The following is a 26,840-nucleotide window of genomic DNA, read 5'->3' as shown; positions in this document are numbered from 1 at the left end:
TTACCTTACTTCGGAGAAACGAAAATTTCTCCCCTTCCCGTACTTTTCTCACAAAATATCTGCATCTTTTCTACTCTGCGTCTGCATCTCGTCACGTATATGCAACAATAATTGTAACGTATATATCAAAGTGGAAAAGATCGTGACAGGCGAATTTTTATCGAGCAAATCGAGAAGATAGGTGTGACGGAAAGTTTTCTTCCTTTATATTCATCAAAATACACTTTCAAAGGCGAAAGAAAATATTAAAAAAATTTCGTTGGGTTACGGTATAACAGATTCGAATTGAAAAATTTTCCGAGAACTGTACTCGAGATGGTCAAATGATAAGTTACAAAGCTCAGTGGCCAAAAGGTGTCAACAATTACCAAATCAACGACCTAGATATTGCCGAAAATAGAAAGGAAAAAAAGAAAAATGACAACTGAACAATGTTGCGAATGAATGTATAAGGAAAAAAAAAAAAAGCTTGACCCGAGCATTGTCCTAAATAGTGTAAAAACTACTCTTCATTCTACAGTGTCGTTTCAATCCTCGTTACCTGTATAAATATAATCCACAAATTGCAGTTATAAACGTTCGCTCCTTCGGTCTGTGAATACAAAAAAATGAAAAATGTCTTCAAAGGAAAATGTGTATAATACATATATGTACGTTGCTGGGTGTTCGGAATTCGATAGCTGGGAGATACCGCTATAGCTGTACAAAAATAATCAACAATCGTACTTGAATCGCTCTGTACAACGGAGGCATATGCATAAATACGTGAATTCCACATGTTCGCACGCGTTGCACAGCAGCTTATACACGCGGACGGAAAAAAACATGCAGACAAAGGGGGCATACATACAGTCGGTCGATCTCGTTGCAGGCGTCGTCGCCCCGCGTCTTCTATATATAGACGACAAGGCGTGTGCATAAGTGCAGAGTATATTTATATACCCGTGTGTACCTTATGCATATTCCGTGTTTTACACCATGCACGCTAATGAAACCGAGCCCGTAAAAAAGGGCCTCCTATCCTACACCTACGCCGTTTCGTAACACTTGACTTTTTATTAGATCTAATTATAAGACTCGCTTGGTACGCGAGGTGTCAAATTTTTAAATCTTCGTTCTAATTACGGATCACTGTGTCTCTGATCCAACCGAGTCACCGAAATATTAAGCTATAAATATAACGTACGTAACAAGAAACTGTGTACGCCGCAATTTCGTAATCATTTTTTTTTTAATTTTTTAATTTCTCGGTTAGGCGTACAACGTACAGCCTGACGCTGTCTCACAGTGACAAAAAGTATAATTATCAACGAGAAAGACGTAGAGTTAACAAGAATCACTAATGTAGACAGACATCGTTTGCAAGATTACAACGATCGCTTAAACTTGGACCGATTTATGCCTGATTGCCGTGATGTATCGAGTCGCTAATTCACGGACACCCGGTGCATACACGATCACAGATTTAAGGCTCTCCCGAGACGTGCTGCAAGCGATGCAGCGATGCTGTACGGTGGGAGTGGGGGACGTAGATCGGTGCACATGGTCCACAGGGTGGTCACAAAAAACGGTGATCCCGACGTTTCGGACTCTCTGGAAATTTTCCACAATCAGAAACCCAACTCCATTACCGATCGTTTCGCCTCGAAGATCGAGACGAAATTCTCTACAATGTAAGTGTAACGCGAATTGTAAAAATCTTTCGCAGGTGGGCAACGTAATTGCGTTGGCATGACGTTGCGTTTCCCTGATTTATACTTGTGAAATTTCCATTCGAGGCCACCTTTCGATGCAGGAACTCGGTTTGACGTCACGCCGACTTGATTCGAGTGCGAAAACTGAAAGATCCTCTCTTAGCAGCAGCCCAGCATCCGGTTCAAGTACCAAAAAGTTGGGCTCCTCGAGGGCTCCGGAGTCTCGTGTCGAGTATATACATACATATACATGCAGCGGTCGAGTTTAACATATATAGCTACACACACACACAGAAATACACAAGTCGGGTCGTTCGTTCGTTCGTTCGTTCGGTCGGTTGGCGAGCAATCGTGGAGTCGTGGTCTAAATATAGGCGCGATAAACACGGGCAGTTAGTGTATAAGCCGTATATACTATAGTGCCAGTAGAGCTCTCGGCGTATCCTTGAACGCTTAAATAACGAGGAGGAGGCAGCAGGCAGGCTGGAAGATCGAGTGACTCTGCTCTTCGTCGATCAACGTCGAGGACGAGGACGAGGAAGGCGGAGGCCGTGAACGTGACAATCGCGACCTCCTGCCGAAACACCCCGCGGCTATCGGTTTAGGTTTAGGTGATGCCTGAGAAACGAGTCGAGTCGTTCAACAGGTTGCGTAACCCTGAAACACACCGACTTCAAGACTCCGGTATCCGTCTTTGTGCGGTGTAGCGATGCGTGCGGAATATGACTTTTCGAAACTGGAACCGTGATTTTGCTCGAAACGTTTGTCCGATGGTACTCGCGAATTATTACATCGATCTTGGCTGAGGAACGCGATCGGTCGACGGCAAAGTTCGTCTCGCTACCGACAGGTGGCGGTGGCGCAGCTTTCACCCACAGTCAAAGCAACGTGTGGGATGAAAAGGCGCGTTTAGCGATCAGCAATGCTTGACGTCGCGGTGGGATCAAGTTTTCAATAATGATCACGCAGCTCCGTCCGAGTACGCGGAAATAAATTTGTCGTTAAAGAAACCGTTGAAACCGTTGATGAGAAATCGTTGCAGAACCGAGTCACCGGATACGTCGATCCGATTACATAAATCAATTACCGTCGTATCGTCGACTCGGCCAAACGGTTTCGCAGTCTTCGTTGAATCTGTAGTATGCAAAATGACTACGTTCCTCCATTTTGGACAGCCGTCAAATGAGGTACAATGTTGTCACTGTGATAGACGTTGATGAGGATCTTTTTTTTTTTTTCTTTTTTTTTTTTGGTAAAAACGCAGAACATCTTCACGGTTCCACCATATCCACCGTAGGAACAAGAAGAAGCGGAATTCGTGCAAATGATGATGAGCCGATGCTGTGCACGGAGGTTAATTTGAGAAGCAGAAAGAGAGAAAAGGGAGCAGGAGATACCGGAGAAGAGACGGTGAAAATTAGAAATCCGGTTTGGTACGTCTCTCGAAGCGACGTCATCCGAGTATGTATAGTTATAAAGTTCTCGGAATGTTATCTGAGGACGAAACGATAAAAGCAGCGTCCTCTACGTTTAATACAACGCGCCCCCCCCCCCCCCCCCCCATTTCGCTGTCGCAAATTAAGGAAAGAAGCCGCGAAGTTAGTTTTTCCTCCTTCCTTTGTTCCCCTGCATCGTTGCATCCCCTTTACCTCCATCCAATTCGCTTCCAATCGACTCTTCATCGCAACCTTTCTTTTTCCTCTCCGCTCTTGATCCTCATCCTCGATTTAAATACTAGATGGATGGAGAACGAATTAGTGAGTTTATGGTGATATACATATATACAATGTACTTAGAACCTGACTTTAAGTTGACACTGCGCGAACCAACAAATTGATACGACGATGGCGGTGGTGCCGGTCCTCATTTGCTCACACGCACTCAAATTATCTTCTCGATTATACCGAATGAAGTTACACGCTGCACACTCATCGGCCCTGTTCCCGTCCTTTTAATTTCAATTTCTTTACGAACAACTTTATGAATTTGACCCAAACTCTCTCTCTCTCTCTCTCTCTCTCTCTCTCTCTCTCACACTCTGCCTTATACAACTTGAATCACCAACTGCCCGCATCACGTCGCCTTCTTCAAACGTCTGCAATCCCTCCCCCCAGTGACATCAAATTTCGAGTCGTATTCTCATCTTAAAATTAAACCCGTATGCGGCATACACATCAATCAGTTACCATTCTTCTTTTTTCTTTTTTCTTTTTTCTACCTACTTATTACTGCATAATTGTCGCTCGAGACTGTCATAAATCGTGCACGGTAAATATCAATTCTCCAAACTTTTAGACTCCGGCATGGCGGACAGACGACGCGGTTCGACATTCACGCCGTCAAACAGCTCACGAAACTGCCTTGAACTGGTACATAATAACTTTTAGGACGGAACGATAATGACGTTTTTAGACCGGACCGGCTCCTGATTTCGCAAATTTAATTTTGGATAAGAACCACCTTTTCATAGAATAGTCTGAAAATACGCTGAGATACCGCAATCTTCTCGTGTGTAACTGCAGCAGCAGTGCACGAAGGTGCAGTCCAACCTTTGAACCGTTTGTCTCTTTTCTCCCTCTGTCCTTCTCCGGCACCCAAATATTTATTTAAATTTATTCGCACGTAAGTGCACTCATTTTCTTTTTCAAATCACGAATTTACATTCATACATGATGCATCCGGCCGCTGCGGTGCGCAGAAATACATCGACCGATCATCGCTGCAACGAGAGTGACGCGTTTGCTAGATTATAAGAGAAGGGGTGGTGGTACATAACAGTGCCATAACGGTTACACGAATGACGGACGATAGGTTAAAGATTGTGTTCCGAAAGTGGGATAGATTTCGTTCTTTTATTTTTTTTTTCATCTTTCTTCTTTCCGCCCACCCGACGATTCGACGACTCCTAGTTACCAGTCGTATCTCGCGAAAACGAGAAGAGATCGGACGTTCGTGTATCACACAAGCACGGTATACTTTTCCGCGTAGATTGAGCCGTACGGAATATGCGAGTCGCAGAGGGAGAACGTGATTCGTGTAGGACATTAGGCTAACAAGCGATTTAGTTATAACGCAACTATTTTCGTCGTTGAAGACACGTATAACCACCAACACCTCGAGCAAACGGGAATGGAAGCTTTTTGTGACAAATTGTCCCCGACCTCGTCGTCCGCAAAATCACCAGTCATCATCATCCGTCCGCTTCTGCTGTTGCAGAGGCGTATAGGTGCGTATGGGCGTATGTGTGTACGAATGTATGGACAAAGCATCACGCGTGATGAAGACGCAACGCGTGATATGCCCGAAAATCGGGGCTTCGGTCCGCTTCTTCTCCTCATCTTGTATCTTTTCGCAGAAGACTGGCAACCAGAATCGGTATTTCTAGATCGTGTGTAGATCGGTGGTCCTCGCCCATAAATCTACCATCGATACGTTCCGGAACGGTTTCCTAACGCAATACGGATTCGCACACTCCGTTGAATTCGTAATATTGCTGTGTATTCGCTACGTCGAATCGCCCGGGCAACTCGAAACCGACGTTAACCATTTTTTTCCCCCTTTAGCTATTGCGAGCCGTAAATTTTTCATTTTTTTACATAGTCGTGCACGACGAAGGAGGAAATTTTTCTAGATATTTGCTTACACTGAATTTACGGCACTATTGATCCAACTTTGATTTACGTAAACTTGACGACGTGTTTCGAGCACGATACTTCGTATTTTTCTTGAGAAATATTGTCGGATTTTGTTTTTTGGATTTAAACTTGATAAGAAAATTTAAACCCAAAATACATTTCGTTAAAATTAAATATCTCGAAAATATGATGTCATCAAAACGTGAAACACAATTTTTTACAAACATTAACAGTCACGTATATAAATGATTGGATGCTAAATTTTTGGGAAATATTTTTCGTCAATTTTTTACACGAAATATCGCGATATGTATATATAAACAAAGTGATTAACATTTTTACGGTGAATCTGTTTATTTGACTGCAATTGGTTTTTTTCCGAGAGGGAATTTGCGTTACACGAACGAAATGGAAAACAGTGTAGCATGTTGTAAAACATACGTATATAAAAGCAAGACTGCACACAATTTTTTCGTCACGTACAACGTATAACTACATGTAGAAAAACGTCATCTTCGTAAATTTTGTTTTCCTCGAAATTTCTATATTTAAACAAGTTGTGTGCAAGGTAGTTTGTACTCAAAGATACGCTCGTATAATATTATGTTCTCTTTATCACAAAAGTCTAGACTTCCCCGAGAGTTTCTTTCCCCCTCCATTTCTCTCTTCTAGTTTCATCTCTCTCCTTCCTTTCACGCCGCGGAGTATAAATCCCTACCGGAAGTGAGCAAGTCATTTCAACCGTACAAAACGAGCGACGTAAATACGTTGCGGCAAACATGTGTATTTAATCCATCGCCGAGATTGTCACGTCACGGATAATTTTTGCAAATGAAATTGCGACACTCGAGTAAAATATCGGTGCGTACGACGGGCAGAGTTGTACAGTTTTACCCTGCAGAGCTCAAAGATGCAGTCTCTCCGAATTGCAAGTCTGCAGTTCTATTATTAAACATGCGAACTCCTTTCTTTCATTCGGTAGCAAATATGCAGCAAGTGTTAAAAGTATGATCTGAGAAAAAAAAAAAAAAAAAAAATAAGAATAAAAAAAAACGGAATCAAATTTAAACACATCAGGCTAACGAAAACTGTAATATGTGAACTTTACGGCGTATCTCAACTTATTTATTTATTTTTTCACCGCTAGTTTTGATCTTCGGCACCGTAGAGAACATTATACAATTTTCTTATGCGTCTGATGACAACGTGTTTTTTTTTTTTTTAGGTATGTATACATTATGTGCGCAAAACCAATTCGTATTCCGAGCAAAACTTCCTTTTTTTTTTTACCGGGATGCAGATGATTAGAAAATAATACCCGACATCCCGCCGCCGCCTGTAAGCCGGTTTCATCACAATATTTCATCATCCGAGCTTTACGTGACTTGAAAAAATTCCAAAACGTTATGTACATTTCTGCGTACGATGTGTATTAATAGGAACAGTTTATTTTCATCTACGTCGTACATATATATACGGTACACGATGAGACATTTTTCTTTAACTTGTCGGCGCTTGATTGACGGGACAAAATACTTATTTACTTGCGATAATCAGACTGTAGCTATATACCTATAACAAGAACTAGCTTCAAATTAAAATCACCTCGACGTACTTGCAACTTGTATAGATAAACAAGATATCTGAGCGATGAGACGGACAATATTTCATCACTTGAGAAAATTTGTCTAATCCCGATATTCGGAATCTCTTGTGCATTGAGAGTACAAGATATCAAGTTTCTATATTCGGCGCATTAGACGAACCTGACGAAACGAGATCCGGCGAAATCTTTGCGTCAAGCTTAATAATCGCGCGTGATTATAATTGCACCGCAGGCATTGCGGGGTAAATAAAATCGTTAGAAACCGCGTTTCGAAGCAAGCACGAGGCTCGGCGTGGCTTTCCGCGATCTGGAAGGAAGGATCGGGCCCGGCGAGCATCTGGCCGTCCGTAAGGCCCTGGCAGCCAGGCAGGCGGGCAGACCACGCCAGGGGACCAGGAGGGACCGACCGGACCAGGTAAGTGCCCGCTGCGTGGGGCATCACAGCCAACACACAGCAAGCCTGGCTATAAATAGCCATCCCCGAAGGTCAGGAGAATCAGCAATTTTAATGCAAATGCCTTGTCGATAAAATAATATTGTTCCATTCTCATATTTCAGGTATCGCGCGTGTGTGCGTTGTGGCCAAAGTTGCGCTGCCAAGGTGAGGTGTAGGTACTTACCTACCTTAGCAATTTCGCTTCGAGGTTCGTTAGGATTATAAAAACCAGCTGCTTTCTTATCGCGGGAATCGCGTTCGTCGATTTTTCCATCGAGATACGTATCGCCTGTCGGCGATTGTGATTCTCGGTCGAAGGAAGAATCGTCGGCACTTGCTTTCTCGCAGCCATATACCCGACATGCGTTTTCAAAATTTGAACGGTTTTCAATGCGTTTCTTTTTTTTTTCTTTTTTTTTTTTTTTTTCTTCAAACATTTCATCCGAATTCGGGAGAAATTTGTAACAAGGTTTTGAAAACATCTCAACATCTCACGATATATACGCTCACAAATGTTTCCAGGTTTCTCCACGTACCTACCTACCGTAAAGAAATTCCGCTGTAAATACCAAGGTAGTCGCAGGCTGTGCATCCGACTAATTACACGATGATAGGTAGCGTGGTATTTCCGGCTTTCCCGAACGGATAGAAGACAAAAAAAATCGCACAAATAATGATTCACGTTGCGTTTGTTGTCAATATCTAAAAATGCGCTCGTTTTCAGTGCAACACCGAGTATGTACATCTAACATTATTTTCGAACTTACGTCCGTGTGCTGAATAAATATTGTTGATTGAATTCCCTTATTAAACACAGAGTAGAAATATGTATGGAAATTTTTTAATCATTATTTGATTGATCGCCGAGCTTTCCGTGCTGTCGTACTGCCGTCTGCAGCTGTCAACGGTTCATTGACGGGGGCCGACTGTCGTGATCGAGGCAGTTGGCAGTCGAGAGAAAGAGAGAGAGAGAGCGAAAGAAAGAGAGAACCGCGCGATAACTGCAGCGATACCTCATACGCGAAGCTTTTATTATACCACATGCTCATGCATTGTGTTTGCGGATACCATAACGCGTGTACCGAGTGTTTGCTAATAACTGAACGGCAGAAGCCGTATCGTCGTCATCGTCGTCGTCGTCATCGTCCACCCGCCGCAGGCAATTGACCGCTGTGTTTTAAACAATTGCAATCTTACACTACCAACGATTCGTGATACCGATTACGCACGGTGTTTGTTGAAAAAATTCCGCGAGTATAATTACAACGAACAACCGCGATCTTTCCTGGTTGGTGAAAAAATTTCAAAGGCATGAAAATCGGCGACGATTTATCACGCACACCGGTACGATGATATTCTTACACATTTTATTTATTCTCGGTTATCGGAGGGAATTTTTTTTTTTTTTGTTTTTTTTTTTTTTAAATCGCTACATTCGAACATTTTTCAAACTATTTTATGTTCAAACGGCTGTCTGTTGATTCTTCTCGATTTTTCCAACGACGAAAAATGTATTTATCACACGAGTCCAAGAATTTGACAGCTACTTTACTTGACTTGACTCACCGAATACTAGGGATATTTATTTATTTATTTTTTTTTTTTTTTTTTTTAAAGAAGGATTAAATCTTCGAGTTTGAGATAGGGGTGAGTGAGAAGACAGAAAAAACCGTCGAGCTGAGATGAGAAAAAAAAAAGGGAATAACGAATAATAACCTAAAACGAAAAGCATGGCGACGAGAAAAGATTGTTTTTTTTTTTAATTAGCGCGAAAAAGTTCACCTTGAGAGGATTTTACTACTTTTCATTAATGAACTATACCACTTGCACGGTGGCCAAGACAAGAATCCGTTTATTACTATTGTCATTATTATTATTAGTATTATTATTATTATTATTATTATTATTATTATTATTAATCTGCATCGATACGGAGAGCAAGATTATGATATTTGGACAGATGTGATAGGTAAACGTTTTAAGCTATACAAATCGCGCGATAAATCACTCAGAGGTTATATTTTCGTTGAATGAATCGTCGCATTTATACGTTACATCGCAGCCTGGAGTGAAAAAAAAAAAAAAAAAGTATCCGACAAGAAAAAAAGAAGAGGAGAAAAAAATTTGGCATCTTCAGTTTTTCTTTCTCGTGTATTATAACTATGAAGGTTTGTACGTGAAAAGATGATAATAATTCACTCACACGTGACGGATGTTGCTTGGATGAAAAAAAAAAATGGTTTGTTTTTTCAATTGTTGTTTCTTCACTCCGGGCATCAATAATTAATTAATTACACAAACGCCTAACACGTTACACTTACGTCGTTCGATTTTTTCAATCGTATATGTAATGTGAGGTACAGTTTTTTTTTTTACATTTAAATATCTCCCGTGATTCTGAGCATTTTATGCGACTGATCGCTCGCTTTAAAGTGCACTTATTCAGCGCGAGACGGCGTAGTTTTGAAACAGGTAAAAACAAACTAAAAGTAGCAGGATACGAAAATAGAAGAAAATGTTTAAACGACCTGTAACAAAAATCCTTCGACTTGAAAATAAAATGGAAAAAAAAAAGTACAATAAAAATGAGCTGTTGTAACGAAGCAAGAGTGCGTGGGCGGACGGAGGCGATTGATTCCCCGACATCTCGATCCGCGGACGTTTTTGTCCCCGGGACATGCCGGGATAATTACGTATCAGGAATTCCACCAGTTTGCGAGGTCCGCAGGAGCACCGCGTAGACCTCGCACCTTGTAATATCGTATGATTTCTGACTACGGATTAGACGCAGATAATCAACGCTCGAAATTCGGCGTTGCGGAAAATCCATGGCGAAGGGATATTTGATGAAATTACATAGTATAATGCAATTAGGAGTAAAAATATTAACAATAATAATAGCGTCAAAACCAGTTACAGAGATAAAAGGGTAACAAAAATGTATACTTATAACGATGGATGTGAAATGCACCAAGTCGAGTACATTTTTGAAGAAATTTCTCCCAAAAGAGGGAGAAAAGAATAGAAAAATATGGAAAAGTGCCAAAGTGTTTTCCGTCGCGTGTTCAAGAATAATATCTGCGACAAACAATTTCACAAGTTGACGAAAACGTTGAGTATTGCACTTACGTAGCTTATCATCGGTATGTTCCGAGATTGGGCGACGATTGCCTCGACGTAACAGGATCCCTCCGGGCCAAAGAAGGCGACAACACCGTCGCAGATCATGTCGATCATCGCCCGAGTTGCGTCCACCGTGTCGCCGCGTGTGTCCTTCCATCGCATCACCAGCGTTACGTTCGGCAAAATATTATCATCCGAATTTATCTGAAATTTGAGGAAACGTTCGTTGCGTCATTTCAATGATTACTTGCAATCGATTCGTTATCGCGCGATTTTGCCGTAGGCACCTACTGAATTTAACATAAAATTTGAAATACGTCTGATCTACGTTGATTGCATTTTGATTTCTGATTATACATCGAAGAAAGAAATTGCTAAATCATTTCAGAACAATGATTACTGTATTATTTTAATAATTACAATTAGTGCCCGTGTATGTAACGTATGATTATACGAGAGAATTTCAATCTCGACGAAGCAAGAATAAGGATTTCGAGTATACGCGTTGTTTCGAAACAAACTCTCAGAGTTGTGTGAAAAATGTAAAGGTATGTATTACATCTGTAACCGTATCGCAGCTTTGATATTGCAATTCGGTTGGTATGTTACAATAACGGCTTGAATGCGGCGGCTGTAATATAATATGACAATATCGTTAGGATTATTCATTGCTCGAGTAATACGCTAATTCAAAGAGAACGAGGAGGAAAAAAAGTGGAAGGAAAAAATGACTCGTCAAAGGACGCGCATTGTATGTATGGTAAATATATTGAGCACCTTTTTTATCAATGGAGTTGCGGTAGGAATTTTCATCGACGACCAAGCTGCGTATAATAAACGACTGCTGATTAAAAAATTTACCGCATCGCGTTCGATAGTGTCATTTAATTAAATTCTTCGCAGTTGCAGCGTGTTTAATTAAATGAAAGCAAAGTCGTGCGATTTCATCCGATTCCGATTCTGTTGAACAGGAAAAGCTGATGGAATGAATTACATTCAATGTAAAATACTCCTTGGTTTGATCATTTGTTAATGTTTTTGCAAATATCAGCTGCCCGCAGAAAATCAAATAAAACAGTCGCTTAAACTTTGTAATCGTCGTTGCAGAAGGGAAGAGAGAAAATATACAAAAATAGAAAAAAACAAAAAAAAGACGTTGTCCGATGAAAATTACGAGGCGTGTGTGTATTCCGAATATATTGGAAGAAGAATAATAGAGAAAAAAAAAAAAATTTTAAATAAATATAATCTATAACGACGAAATATTCCGTAAATTTTCTGTTTTTACGTTATAATATTATTATACTACCGTCGACATATGAATACCTCCTCCAACTTCATGATCTTTATACAGCAGCTGGCACGGGAGTTGAAACTTGTGAAAACTTGGACGTTGTATGAATTCTTTCATTTCCCGCTATTATTAAAAAAGCATCGCTGGTAATAAATATTCAAATCGAACCAAATGTACGCATTTAAAAATTAAGTTAACCTTAAACGATTCACGCGACAATGATACGTGGTAGAGAGAAGGAATACAGAAATTTTTATTCGAAAGAAAGATATATGATACGTATGTGTCTGGCGTCGAAGCGTGATTAGATTGGCAAAAAAAAAAATTAAAAAAAAAGATCGCCGCCGCGTTTAGTTTTGCACAGTTGAGCGTAATCCCGAGAGGCGAATAATCGATTAGCGCGATGCTGAATATATAGGCTGTAGATTTTATCGCCGCCTTCCCAGTATGCATGACGATGTATGTAACGTACATTGCGAATCTGTATCCTCGTAAAATATTCCTGATTCAACGTATGATCGAAGCCAAAGAATCGGATACACGGCTGACCTCTCCGGCTCTCTGCGGACGTGAGGAGTGAAAAATTTGTATAACCACACCGCGAAAAGCAATTTACGCAGGTCCGAAATGTGGGCCTCAGCCTCAATGCCGGTGGAACTGTATGAAATAAAGACACATGTTTATGCCTAGAAATTTCGGATTCGGTACAGATATACAGCCGAGATTTAAAAGGCCGCGGCTGTCGTCGCATGAATAAAATCAAACAAGACAAATAATGCCCGCCTGCTTAATAGGAATTTATCTTCTACGCGTGACGTGACTATTTATATACATATATATATATATATATATATATATAAATATATAAATATATGTATCTACACACGTGTGTAATACGGTGAGTGAAATGAATTTCGGAACAATATAAATTACAGGTATGTATATTGTTAAATATTTAAGTTGCACAGGGACGGAAAGAATAATAATACGTGTCGTTTCAGAGTCCGTGAGTCGTATGTCGGGAGAATGAATCTCGTTCATCTTCAAGACGCGCCAGACGTCTTGATATTGCGTACAAAACTCGCTTTACGTTAAAACTATTTTCTGTATTCTAAGCAAAGCTTTTTATGTGACAGATTATTTCAACGTATAGCGGAAAGAATTTTATTCGAAAAGAAAAAATTTTTGCATCTTTGTTCGGTATATTAAAAAAACACACACACACAGCCACACACACAAGCGATCAAAATTGATCTCATTCATCGCAAACACACGCGGACGTCCATCCGGAATGGAAGTGATTTTCTAGATCTTGAAACGTCGAGATCTAGTTAAAACTCAACTTTCAACTTTCGGGGTGATTACACGGTAACTTCCTTCTTTTTTTTTCTCCAAAAACAGATAAGCGGGAAGTCGATTGAAAAGAAATTCGACCCTCTTCGTTGTTCCCCACGTTACACCGGCTCGTAAGCTGTTCAAATACCGTACAATTTTTGGCCGTCAAAGTATCCGCGGTTGTTCTATACCTATACCAACGTCAAAATTTCTATTTTCGAATTCATCAGCAACACCGAAAAGCCAACGCCAGCAGCAGCCTCCTCCACCTTCTCGTTCGCACGTTCATTAGAGAGTAAAATTTCAGCTCACAGCTTTATCGCTAACTAACTGACGATCAGCATCGATCAAAAAAGAAACTCTTGTAATAAAAATCGACTACAAGTCTGTAATTCGTTATATCTCATATAATATATAAATATACATATATTACAGAATAATGATGAATGCGAGTATGAAAATTTTTCGTATAATATATTATACGTATATAATAAATATTTATAACCGTCGTCGCGTGTCGGTGTGAAAATATTTTTAGACACGTACGCATGTATGCCAATACATTATTTGCTGCTGACGGGTTTGAGAAACGCGATGTTTTACGGGTTGCACTTGACCCGAAGAATCTGTTCGGATAATGTAATAGCACCGGATGAGACGATACGTACATAGCTCTGTTACATGTATACGGCATGCCTACGCGTATCTATTCTCGGCGGGCTTGGCGAATTCTCGACAAGAGGATCCTTCACTTTTTCGCGCAGTTTTCGCAGGATCAGCAGCCGCAGCAATTTTATACACGGAGTCTATATTTTATAGATACAAGTATATTATACCTAGGCAAATTGTATCGAAAACGCGTTCGGTTCAACAAATTGTTTGTGAAATTTGATAGCCAATTATTATCCGACTGATTTTATTTATACGTTGGTTAGAATTAATGGCGTCCGAATTTCCGAAAAATGAAGTATCAATCCGAGCGAAGAGAAGATGATTAAGAAGGTAATATCTCTCCTTCGCATTATACACGCAATGCAGTTTAATAGCGGAAAAAATTAATTCCAAGTTACGTGTACGATATTATTAGCTTATAAAGCGATGCAGTTATATTCTACTTTTAATCTTCAACAATAAAACGGTCAAAGCTAAATTACACGGCTCCGGTGTAATGGAATATTTACCATCACAGTTCGTTCCGTCGGGAGGATTGTTTTTCTCATTTTCATACTTTCTCTCAGTTTTCTCCTCCTTTTTTATATCGCGATGCCTGCTTTGATCACGATAAGACTTACGTACGTCTCGTTTCGTCGTATTTGATTATCATATTTGGCCAGGTCAAATAAATATCACTCGCCTCCTGACAACAAATCTCTCTATTCTTCTGTTTGCACTTGCAGAGATAGGAATGGCGTATATTGGCTACATACCGTAAGTTTGTTTCAGCGACACGTGTAACATACATATAATCATGTATGATATAAAATTGTCGGGAATATTCGATTAAATTACGTTTCTTTCTAAATTGCATAAAAAATAAAAAACTAAGGTTTATATCTTCCATACACACACGTTACGTGTGTGTGTGTATGTGTCACGAGTTCGATTCATCTGGTTTTATGAAAACGTGCGGATATCCTGAATCGGGATCGTAAGTATAATTTCTGCGGCTGATCGATGCGCCAAATAAATAAATTCATCAAATTACGTACGTTGGATCATAAGTATATCCTAGATCTCCTTGGCGAGGTTACGGATCGTATACGATAATCTATTTCGCATGCATTATCAGACGTATACCGTATATAAATTCTCCAGGTTGAACAGGCGTCGAGTCAAAGCCGCCGCCTGGCGTGAAGCAAATATCGACGAGAAGAAGTCAGTCAAGAAATCAGCGTGTAGCTCGACTGTAAAAACACAACTTCCGATGCCTTCGGGCACTTCTTTACGCATCGATTGTCCTTGCCTTCACGGTTTACGGATGTATTTATACCTATGCTTAATTATACACACATATATACATGTATATATATATATTTATATATGTTACATTTATCGCGCCACGGATCTCTCTATTTATACAGACGATTCCTGCAAAGCTGTTTATCAAATCGCCTCGAGCTTTTCGTTAAGCGTCAATTAAAATTTGATAAGTTGCACCGTTGTGTTACTTATACATTATAGATATGACATGCATAAGTTATATTACACGAGGAAAAGCCTCGAGATTACGAACGGTTTGTCATATTTAACACACCTAATCGATTGTATGATCATTTTCAAGAGAACCGTACTTCAGAATATAGCCAAGGATTGTAGTACATTATACCGTAGGGATAGGTACGTAATATATTTTATCTCTCGGCGATCTTCAGCTTTAACAGTCAAATCGAAGATTTCACTCGAAATAAAATGAGTGTATACACATTACAGCAAACTAATCGCCGATCAATTTCGATAATGGTTAGAGTGTTTGCCAATTTTTTGATAAAATGAAGTCATTTAAATGCAAATTACACATTCGCGCGTTAAGAAACATTTACACACGGTTTATTGGATAAATTTAATCACCGAAACGACCATTTTTATTAGAGTTTATTAAAGATAGATGAGAATTGATGTTGAAAAATTATAACATTTCGTTTGTGATTATTCGTGAGCCTTATTTTCGATCTCCTTCACTTTCTATCATTTTTTTCATTCCCCAACGCCGTCGTAAACGATCGAGAACTGCACTCGCATCCGGTTTTACGACGGCAAAAATTACCGTGCCTCAGAGCACATGTAAGCGCTTTATTACGCAAATCGTTAATTCAACAAAACAATACATGCACGTTGCGCTGCAGGCTGCACTTTCCAAGTGCAGGACGCTTCGTATGCAGTTGCAGGTCACACGGAAAGGCGCGTAGAGTTGTGCCTTTGTCTTATACACTTTATACCTGGAAGGTACGAGTCAAGGGAATGCGGACGAGACAAGCTGCAGAGATAAAATAACGTTCATATGCGTGCGTCAATTGAGAATTAAAGAAAAAAAGAAACCCTGAGATCATTAACGCCTGTCTCGCGATATTATATATTAATTAATTTGTAAACTGACTGATTCCGCAACGATCGTCCTTCGTTGTCACGCTTTAAGGTTGTCCTGTATAGCTGACGAAACACGAGTTTGAAGTCAGCAACGTTATCGTGACGAAACATTGGAGATAAAAATCGTTATTTTCATAATTTTACATTTATCTTTAAGGAACTAAGATTTCGAAATACGAGTGTCTTTTGTTTTATCACGGTTTACCGAATTTCAGACAATTACAAAATCGCGAAATAACGGTTTTTTCCGCGGCAAGAATCGTTACGATTACGTTTTTCTAACTTCGACGTGACGACTAACTAAGAACGAATTTAACATTGTAGAAAGTTGTAATAGCCAATCTCCGCTACAACCGAGTAAAAGCATCGGAGAGACGAAAGAAAATCCCAAAAGTTTCTGCCGAGGGGACGATAAAAAAGAAAAGTTTCGAGACGAGTGATCGATGTATTATACGAAGCGACCGATTGTAGCATACGAGAGACAAACTCATTCCGGCCGAAGATTTTTAGGGTATAGTTACTTATTCTGACCAACAAGATGGAATCGATCGAATTGCTCAGCTCGTTCACGTATTTTTTCATACTTTCTTTCATTCTTTCTTCTGTTTTTGCTTTTTTTTTTTTTTTACGAGCCACTTGAGGATACCATGTCGATAAACAGAGATCCGATATTTTAGTACCTCTCTCATCCAAAGTCGTCTCTCTGTTATATATACATATATTCTACCACCCGTGATCTTTTTTCCCCCATTATACCTAACATTTGCAATAAATTTGTATAAACAGGTATTAGATACTACATATACGAGTATAGATACTTGTTAGTAAGCAATCGAAAACCGACAAGGCGTGAAATATTTCATCAACGTATAGAATATTGGGTTAAAAACCGAATAAATAATACTGAACTACTTCGTATCGTCGAGCTCTAAAACGAATTGCACGTACGTTCAACGGTACTCGACGTTCTTGTATTCGTTTCACACGTTGCGCCGAGAGATTTTTTTTTTTTTTTTTTTTTATCACGGATGGTTGGAAATTTGCATGTGTAATAACGACTTGTTGAGTGATAATTAGAAAAACGTTAATATGGTTCACTGAACCAGTTTTACAATAAACTTTACCAAAATTTTCCTACAACACGTTTCAAATCGGTGATAATTTTTTGCAAATTTAGATTCAAGTTTGATTAACACGGAGTTGTTAAAAAGTGTATAGGTATTATATGCTGCAGCTAATCGTGTATCTAATATAGCGAGAATGATTATAAATTGGATGGTTGAGGTATCGACACGACTAAGATTAAACAAGTTAATTCTATGTATTGCAAATATGCAGAACTCCCCCCCCCCCCCATCACCTATATAACAATTACAAGCCAAGGTGTTTTGAGCGTGTGGTGTCACGTGATCGATTCAGGAGTTTTTACGAGAATCAATTTCATACTTTCGTAAAACTTTGGATCATTGGCATTGTCGGGAAATGGACTATACTGACGTAGGGCCGCACGAATATCGTACAGATTATTCGTCCGCTTAATTTACATTTTGCAAATCATTGGGTAATTAATTGATATGGTAATTTATCGGTCCTAGCTGACAAGAGCGCGCATCACAAAAACATTCAATTTTAATGAACTTTTTACAAACGAACGAGATTGGATTCTCGTTAAAACTTGTTGAATCGGTCACGTGACACCACCCGCGCGATTTTACGATTTTTCACCGTCGTGCCCGCTAAAAAGTTTGTTCGGGGCAAGAAAAATAAAAACTTATACTCTATGAAAAGATGAGCGTTCGTTTCATTTACAATTTTTTTTTTTTTTCACACCCATTTTTGAATCTGCGAAAAAACGCGTTGTAACACATCAATTATTACTTCATTCCCGATATTTATATTCCACCCAAAGATCTCGATCCATAACGACAGTATATCATCCGGGAATCTCATTCTCCTAAACTAAAAGTTCATATTAAATTATAACTGGTCTATGTTATCAGATTGAATTAACAATGAAAAGATCGTCAGATACGCTTCTCAAACATCAACCGAAGACTTAATATCACAAGCCTGAATCTTCTTAGCGACGTAAATTGATATTACGATTGATCAAAGTATTAAAAAAAACAATGTATTCTCAATTCTTCGTAACATGAATAAAAAAAAAAAAAAAATAGCGTGTAAAAGTGAACAATCAACCGAGCGTGATCATTCGAGTAACGTAGAAAGTTCATCATTTGCCAGAACCTTTCTTTCTCGACGAAAAGAAACTTTTTACCGAAATGCCAGGTTGAAAAATGGCAAATAATTTTTTTTTTTAAAAAACACCCCATCGCACATGGAAAAGCAAAGTTGCGTGACAGCGAATGGACCGGAAATAAGTAAATAAATTGAAGAATAAAAGAAAAGCGAGGCAAACTCACCTCGTCGAGGGCGATGGATATGGCGCCGGAAATGGCCAACCCCTTGCGGTCGCTGAGCTCACCCTTGATGGCGGCGAGGTAGCCGACGGTGAGGTTGAGCGGACCCCTCGCGGCGATCTTCGGCTGCACCTTTTGCTCGCTCGTAAGAGCAAGCTGAAGGGGGGTGTCGGCGAGGAGGGAGGGCGCGGCCGCGAGGAGAAGGGCCAAAAGCACCCGAAAGCTGCAGGCTGCGATCAGCCGGGGCTGGCGACGACGGGGAGGCCTGCGGCAGCTCGTTGATGGCGGACCGGGGCGCATGGCCGCCGTCGCCACCGGTCAGCGCCTCCCACCGGCTCACCTGATCCGACGAACAAATAAAGGAACAACAAATTACTTGAATGTTGGTGGAATGGCGAAGAACGAGGTACGCCTGACCGTTGCAACGCGACATCAGTTTCCGAGGTTTGCTCTACTTTTTTAGTTAAACAAGGCTTTGACGTCGATTTATCGTTGCACGAGCGTTAAATTTTCCCGTGATTTTTTCGTCAATTTTACACCGCGAAAAGAGTGTTGGAAAAACCTACGTTCCGATAAGGCGAAATAAGGGTTTCGTATGTTTTTTTTATCAAATTTTAGTTGAGCCGAATGTGATTTTTTAACTGTTGACGAAACTCTGTCGACCGGTATTTGGCTCGACTTAAATTTGATAATAATAGCAGAAGATTTATTTCGCCATGTCCAAATGTACGTTTGTTTTTTTGCGGTAAATAAACTATTTCCTCAGTGGCACAGTCGAGGTGCGGTAAAAAATAGAAAATACTGGAATTATAAACAAACAAGCAAAAGGCTGTAAGTACCATTGATTATGCAATGGAAAAAAAAAAAAAACAGTCTTTCTCAATTTTCTTAAAATTTTTTATCGCAGGCACCTACGGACTTTTGTTTAATCTTCCACGAGACGATGTTACTTGACAAATAAATTGTAATTTGATTGCACGATTTCCTCACAATTTCCAAGATTTCATATCATTTCTTAAGATTGCAAAGAGATTCCTGTGACCCTAAATAATTTCTCACAACTATAACCAATCGTCGCCTTCGCGACTACCGTTGTAGAATTTTACTTTAATATGTATTACCGATTTCAGTACGATTTCGGAGATTACGAAATAATTTCGGACGATATTCGTCCTCAATCGCTTCGGTGAAATACCTCTTGCCTTTTACTAACAATAAACATCGTTGGATAAAAATCCACTCGTTCATGCACCTTGTACAAGAATTCTTCAGCACACGGTGCATCGTTTCACCGGATTATGCAATGTGATGTAAAACGAAACTGACGTGCGTCGCAACTTACCATATATACGTATACACACCCATGCACAGGAATAAATGAAGACAAAAAAAGCAAGATCTGTTTGGTTTTCCCATATACATATATACTACAATGGTATCCGGCCAAATTGAGATGTAGTGGTGGGATCGTAAATCTGCGAACATTATGGACCGTATAACGTGTAACGGCTTACATTTCGAAGAGTTTCCTGCAGCCGGATCTGTCAAGAGCTAGAGGCAAGATTGCAGGCATCCGTGCAGATAAACTGTGCGAAAAATATCTTTCCAAGGGGGATAGTTTTACGGCTCTCTTACAGTCGGGACGCGTTTACATTCGGTAAAATTGTGTACCTTACTCTCAGCTGCGTTCAGTATCCGGGACGTAATCACCGGCAATTTGTGCAGGAAACATTTGGGTGGATATATTACACATTAATAAAATACTTGGAGGTTTGTAAACAATGTCTCATCAAAGTATGATAATTTCAATGCCTTGGTATAAGCATGATTATAAATTACTATAAAAGTTTTAGATATTGCAAACATTGGGGGAAAACCCGTGTCCTGTGTTAAAGGAAAAAAAAGGAAAATCGATACTGCTGACCACACGATGAGATTTTTTTTCCATCTCGTGTCATAACAATTCTATAATACGTTCCCTGAGATCGTTCGGAAGATAACGCATAACAGCATTCGTGTTATCGTAACTGACAGCCGCTAGATTATAGCTTTTTCACAGGATGTAACATACATCTAGTATTGATTTATTATATTCGTATATACCTGTTACAGCATCTTAGAGTGAGAGAAAAAAAACAATTTGTTAATCTACGTATTTCTCCTGTAACCCAGTTTTCTGTACTCGCTGTGCGAACTGAAAAGTCACGAAAAAGTTACTCGAAATTTATACGTTCAACGTGTTTGAACTTCTGCAGCTACGTGTACAAATTTTCATTCCGCGAACGACCTGAAACCAAAAATACAAACGTATGCAGAGTTGGGGAAAAATTGTTTTTCTCGTGCCAAAAATTTCAAGCAAATATATTACATCGTTCGTAAAATAACCCGACGCAAAAGGAATGGGAAAAAAAATCTGCTGCTTTCGATTTTCGTCTCTTTCCGTAGAGATGTTGTTTTTCCTAATTTTTATAAAATCTTTTGTTGTCCCGATACATTTTGTAAACATGATTTATATACATATATATTTCTTTCCAATTTATACCTGTAGTACATACGGTAAAATCGATTCCTGAATACGCAGAATTATGTTTCTAGATTTGTAAAAAAAACTTTTCCCTCGTGATTTATAAATTGTAGCAAAGCAAAACGAGGTGCCTTCTACGCGTATCCGAGAATACAAAGCCCTGCAAAGCCGGCGTCAATCCGACGCCGAGCATCCCGACGCGACGCGGCGTCTCAAAAACGAGAATCCGAGGCTGACCGCCGACCCTAAAAGAGATAATATCGGGCATCGGGGTGAGGAAGCATGAAATTCACCTCGAGTGATTCATACGGAACGATAATTAATGACTGTAAATGGAACGATTCTCTCCTTCGAGATCCCGAGAATACGATAATAATATGTAATCTGGACCAAGCGACGCGACGCGACGTTGATGAGAGTCTCAGGATGAGGATGGATGTCAGTGTGAGGCGCTTGGCAAGTGCGAATTACATAATCCTTGCTTTTCGTTTACCTTAGAACGGTGGTTAGCCGTCGGTTAGAACCTTGCAATGTATTAATATTACTAGTTAACATGCTTTTGACATTGGCATTAATTGACGCAGCTCAGGTACATATGTCTGTATCCATGTATATAAACGACGATGCGAGTGAGGCGTACCGCTACTGGTTAGGGGAACCTCGAAAATTAGTTTCCTTAACCTCTCTCTCTCTCTCTTACAGCTCAATGTGTTGGACGTATAAACGAACATCATCCTCCACTAGCCAAGAAGTTGTCAGTCAATCAGGAGTATTATATTATATACACGTAGCATTAAGTCAAATATTTAACGGGCGTTCAGAATCGCCAATAAAATCAGCTGGGAATCATATTCATATTAAAATGTGAAAACGAGGATCGTATTTCAGACGGTATGGAAGAAAGTATTCAATCATTTCAAGATTACATTTATAATATACAGAAACAATCGTGAAAGAATGAATTTAGTTGTATAATGACTGTTACAGAATAATAATAATAATAACAATAATAATTTAAAATGATCCGAATTTTATTATCGATACATTTTTTTTTTTTATTATTTCTTCATTAAGATTGATATGTAATTGTTCGAGATAATCGTACTGCTTCGAAATTTAAGTAATCCGAGAGTTTCGACTAACAATAAGATAAAAGAGGATAATATGTAATTGTGCAAGAAGAGATTCGTTTCGATTCTGCAAAGTTTAAATACTCTGCAACGTGTAGAAAACTAGAGTATCATCATTTAGTATCACCGTAAGTATCATGAATTACAGCGAATAATTCATTTCGTTTGACAGTGTAATTCAAGGGAATGAATCGAATTCATCGTATCCTTGATTTAAGGCACGGTGCTATAGGTACATGAATGAAAATAAGATGGGGGGAAAAATTATTCATTGAACGCAATGAAAATTCATTTCCCTGATCGAAATCTTTCCTTCCTTCCTCTGGACGCGATTATCGCCTATACATATATGAACATAATGTGTGTGCGCGTGTATATTACATACAGATAAGTATGTATAACGTTTAAACGTTCATTCTTACTACGATCGTTGCGTAAGATGCATTATAATTTCGATGTTATTTTTTTGACTGAAAGATCAAAATTTCACGAAGGCAAATCATCGATCGAAGGTTTTCCTTATCCGTACCACCAACGATTAGAGAAATCGAAATAAAAGATAATCTTCAATAACCATTCACGTGTGCATAAATGTATTTATAGTATAGTACATAAAAACTACAAACTTATGAAAACTACACACGAATTCGACTCGAGTTTACAATTCTGACTTTGTTAACAGTCCATTTAAGCAAGATAATGACGATAGTAATAAAAACAACAACAACAATATCACACGGCGCGTTTAACTGTGAGCTGAAAACCACGACGCCTACATTACGGTATAGTAATAATAATAATGAGACGCCACCGCCACCGCAAATAGGCATATTATTATTTCTCCGCCAACGCACCCCGCACACTAACACAATCCTGTATAACGCGTGCGTACGAATATTATATGCGTTACATGTATGTATAAACACCCGCGTCAACGAACTTGACATTTCTTCTTTTATATTTATATTTACATCAATGCTCCGTGTTTTTTCCACGCTTCAAGCTTCTTCATCATATCTATACATGCATACAACATATGTCAAATACAACATTTTCGTATATACATATCTATACGTATGTACAACATGAATATGCACATTTACTTTGTAACCCATGCGAAGCATTAGCTGTAGGATTATTATTATTATTATTGTTATTATTATTTACATCGATATTATTATATGTATAATATTATAAGGCTTTCTCTGGTATAAGTTGCGCTGGGTATAACAACTTCCTAGCCATCATCAAGCTGCATCGACGCATGTAATAAAAGCTCACAATCAGCTTCGTACGTACGTATTTATGTATAATACACGTGTAACGTACCTACACGATGAAAAGACTCACGTATGTTGGCATCGCCTGCACCTTTTCACCGGCACCGTTGCATCGCAGGTTATTAACCAAGGATACATAAATCGAACGGACTTGCCTGTAATATCCTTATTATATATATATATATATACATACATACGCCTGGGTTCACAGATCTTCTTTCTTCGCGATGGAATATGTATAATACGTTTATACACCGATCATCGTGTTTAATAATATATATCCTCTTTCCGATGCTGTTGCAGGACTGCATATAATGATTACACGCGTGTAGAATTCGAAGCGCAACGCTTCGAGTTTCCTTATCGCTTCGCTCACGTGTTCGAATTTTCGTTAGGCAAAGTGGAAGAAAAAAAAAAAGAAAAGAAAAAAAATTGAACGAAACAAAAAAAATGCAGAGTAATTTCCGAGCCGTTTTATTTTACTTTGTAAAATTCTACGATCATTATAGTAAAATCATAGGTTGCAATTAAAAAAATTGCACGATAATGAAAATTTGAAAGGAAAAAAGCGTCGCGTCGAAAGTATTGCTACGGTAAACATATTCAAAAAGGACAAGACGAAATTGGAATATTTCCAACCGATAATTATAACGGTGATAATAATGCTTCATAATCAATGGGTTGAGAAAAAAAAAGCCCCCGCAAATTAACCTTTGTCGATGAAAAATTTCACCGAGTGTCGAATATCGCAGAATACATACCTATTAATTAAGTATATAAAGGCAGACGTGTGTATGTATATATATATAATGGCGTACCCTTCGAGTAGATCGCGTTTTAAAATTCACACACACGCGCGCACAAAGAGAGACATCGGTGCAACACGCGCCGCGGTTGACAAAGTAGGCATATTGCGAGACGTTGCGAATTAATCCTTGGTGATATTTATAGAATAAATTTATCTTCTCCTTCTCGTGTATAATGAAGATGATAACGCCTCAGCATCGTTTAACTTTGCCACATAGTCGTTTGCCGGCCGGTTGAATAATATAATATTATAATTAAGTAGCTTATGTATTGCATTAATGATGTGCATACATACGTATACATCTGTATACATATACATATGATGTATGATCTCTGCTACCGCATAGCGTTATTTATGCACAGACTCTGTCATCTTCTTGCAATAAAATTTCATTTCATCTCCCAAGATTTCGCGATTGACATTAAACCCAATATATATATATATATATTAAAATTTGGTTATAGGTTTATACGGTATAATACGCGTATAACTGGCTTGAAATATTCGTCAGGCCGAGGTTTTCGGTACGGTAGGTACCTACGATATTTCTATTTCGTTGGGGGATATTTTTGGAACGATTCTGACAAAGAACAAATAAACTTACAGATAAGCGCGGCTGCGACGCGATGGCAAAGCCGGCGGAAACCATTTTATAGGGAAACAGAATTATTATTGACGAGCGTCGTGAATATCGTGTGACACACGCGTGTCTTTACGTATACATATATATAAACAATATATACACGTATATAGTAACAAGTATTGTAATTATATACGATATTAACGAGTATTTTTTGCTTTGCGAAAATTTTTTACATTACAAAGATGTGGAGTTCTAACGATGGTAGATATTGTCTTATTGTCTATATTCTTATTAACGTATGACATCCCCCTCTCCGCTCAAAACTCTGTTTTTACATTTTTAACTCATACTTTTACTGTCATTGAATTTCACTCCTGATCCGTATTTTGTTTATGTAATTGTTTAACGTTTTACTTTACTGAAATTGTTGTCGATTATTATTCTCAACTTTTTTTTATTTTATTTGTTTATGACCGACTACGTGGTCCTCGTCATAATTTGCCAACTTTTCACAATTTCACTTGCATCGATTTGGAATTTATATACCGGTATGTAAAGGCATATATATCAATAAACTGCAGTCGAGTGCGCTATTTGTACAAACTACCTCAATTTTATCATTGTTCTTTTATGTAAATTTATTAAACTTATGGTTGTAAAGATTTATGTTCAAGTAATTTGACGTGATATTTTGAACAACAACTTCCGACAATTGTGTGTAAATATGTAACAGTCAATTTCCTTTAAAATTACGTTGCGTTTGGTATTATATTCTTACATAAATACATATCCGTCACGATTCTCAAGGCTGTGATTAACTTTTGTTAATATTGCACCAATCTCAACTGCCTGGAAGTCTATTTTTAAATAATCACCGTACTATTTACGTAAAATAATCTTTGCGACGATTATATGCACGTACAATCCGCTGTACGAATAAATGTACATCCGCTGGTTGATAAAAGCCTGAAACTCAGTCGTCCGATTGACGACGCGCCATCATGGCGTCATTAAATTATCAAACAAATTGCAAGTAAAAGCTCAGGTGCGTAGCCAATGTGAATAAAAATAACCGATCGTGAATATCCCAAACTTATTTATATAATAACATACAGAAGATTCAATGAATCGCGAAAAAATTTACCATTTATAATCGCCGAAAATTTTGCGGATGTATATTATAATAATTTCAGCCAAGCATGTACGAAACATCGATGATGATAATTATGACGAATCATGACAGATGTTGCGAAATTTCGTTAACTAATACTATTGCGTGAAACAAAGTGGATACTTTATTGTTATTGTTATTGTTATTGTTATTACGATTATTGTATAATATCGACGTTTTCGCGTAAGTTTCACGTGAGCAATATTGTCTGTGGCTGGTAAACGTGAACAGATTGACTTTATTGTCAGCGCCGTGTTACCAGTACCTCGTCATCCCAGCTGCAGCTTAAACTTTGATATAATATACTGAAATTGTACGTTGATATCAGAGTCCAAACTGCACAGCATGGCACCGCATGCGCGTACACTTAACACACATAGCCATATGCATGGGTATATTTATGTCATACGCGTATAAATACCGTATAACATAAGAGGAAATTTTATAAGACGATTCATGCGTGAAAAGTAGATTTGTTCTCCTTGTTTTTTTTTTCTTTTTTCTTTTTTCCCCCACCATTGCGAAATTTCAATACAATTATTGCTCATTATTTAACACGGTACAATTTTTAGCACCCACATGTATGTATCTCGAAGAAGAGAAAAGAAGATAAATAATCGCGATCCTTCGCAGAGCATGACAGTAATCAAAAATCTGAATTTCATAAATGACGTAATAACTGTTCGTACTATAACGACGGTCTTGAATTTTGCCAAA

At 38.7% G+C, this 26,840-nt stretch overlaps 1 protein-coding gene across 4 annotated transcripts in view; it reads right to left on the bottom strand.

The window, feature by feature from the left end:
- Positions 1-26,840, bottom strand: part of LOC124211044 (receptor-type guanylate cyclase Gyc76C) — a 57,509-nt gene that overhangs the window by 17,249 nt on the left and 13,420 nt on the right. For all 4 annotated transcript variants that reach the window (XM_046609687.2, XM_046609686.2, XM_069133312.1 and 1 more), the window contains 2 exons: positions 18,631-18,967; positions 10,501-10,698 (listed from right to left, as the gene is read on the bottom strand). In XM_046609687.2, the coding sequence (XP_046465643.1) occupies positions 10,501-10,698; positions 18,631-18,927 (495 nt within the window). In that variant the 5' untranslated portion in view covers positions 18,928-18,967. The remainder of the gene's footprint in view (positions 1-10,500; positions 10,699-18,630; positions 18,968-26,840) is intronic.

Source organism: Neodiprion pinetum, chromosome 2, assembly GCF_021155775.2.
Source record: "Neodiprion pinetum isolate iyNeoPine1 chromosome 2, iyNeoPine1.2, whole genome shotgun sequence".
Taxonomy (NCBI): Eukaryota; Metazoa; Arthropoda; class Insecta; order Hymenoptera; family Diprionidae; genus Neodiprion; species Neodiprion pinetum.
Note: the sequence above shows the minus strand (reverse complement) of the source record. Positions and strands in the feature narration are given on the sequence as shown.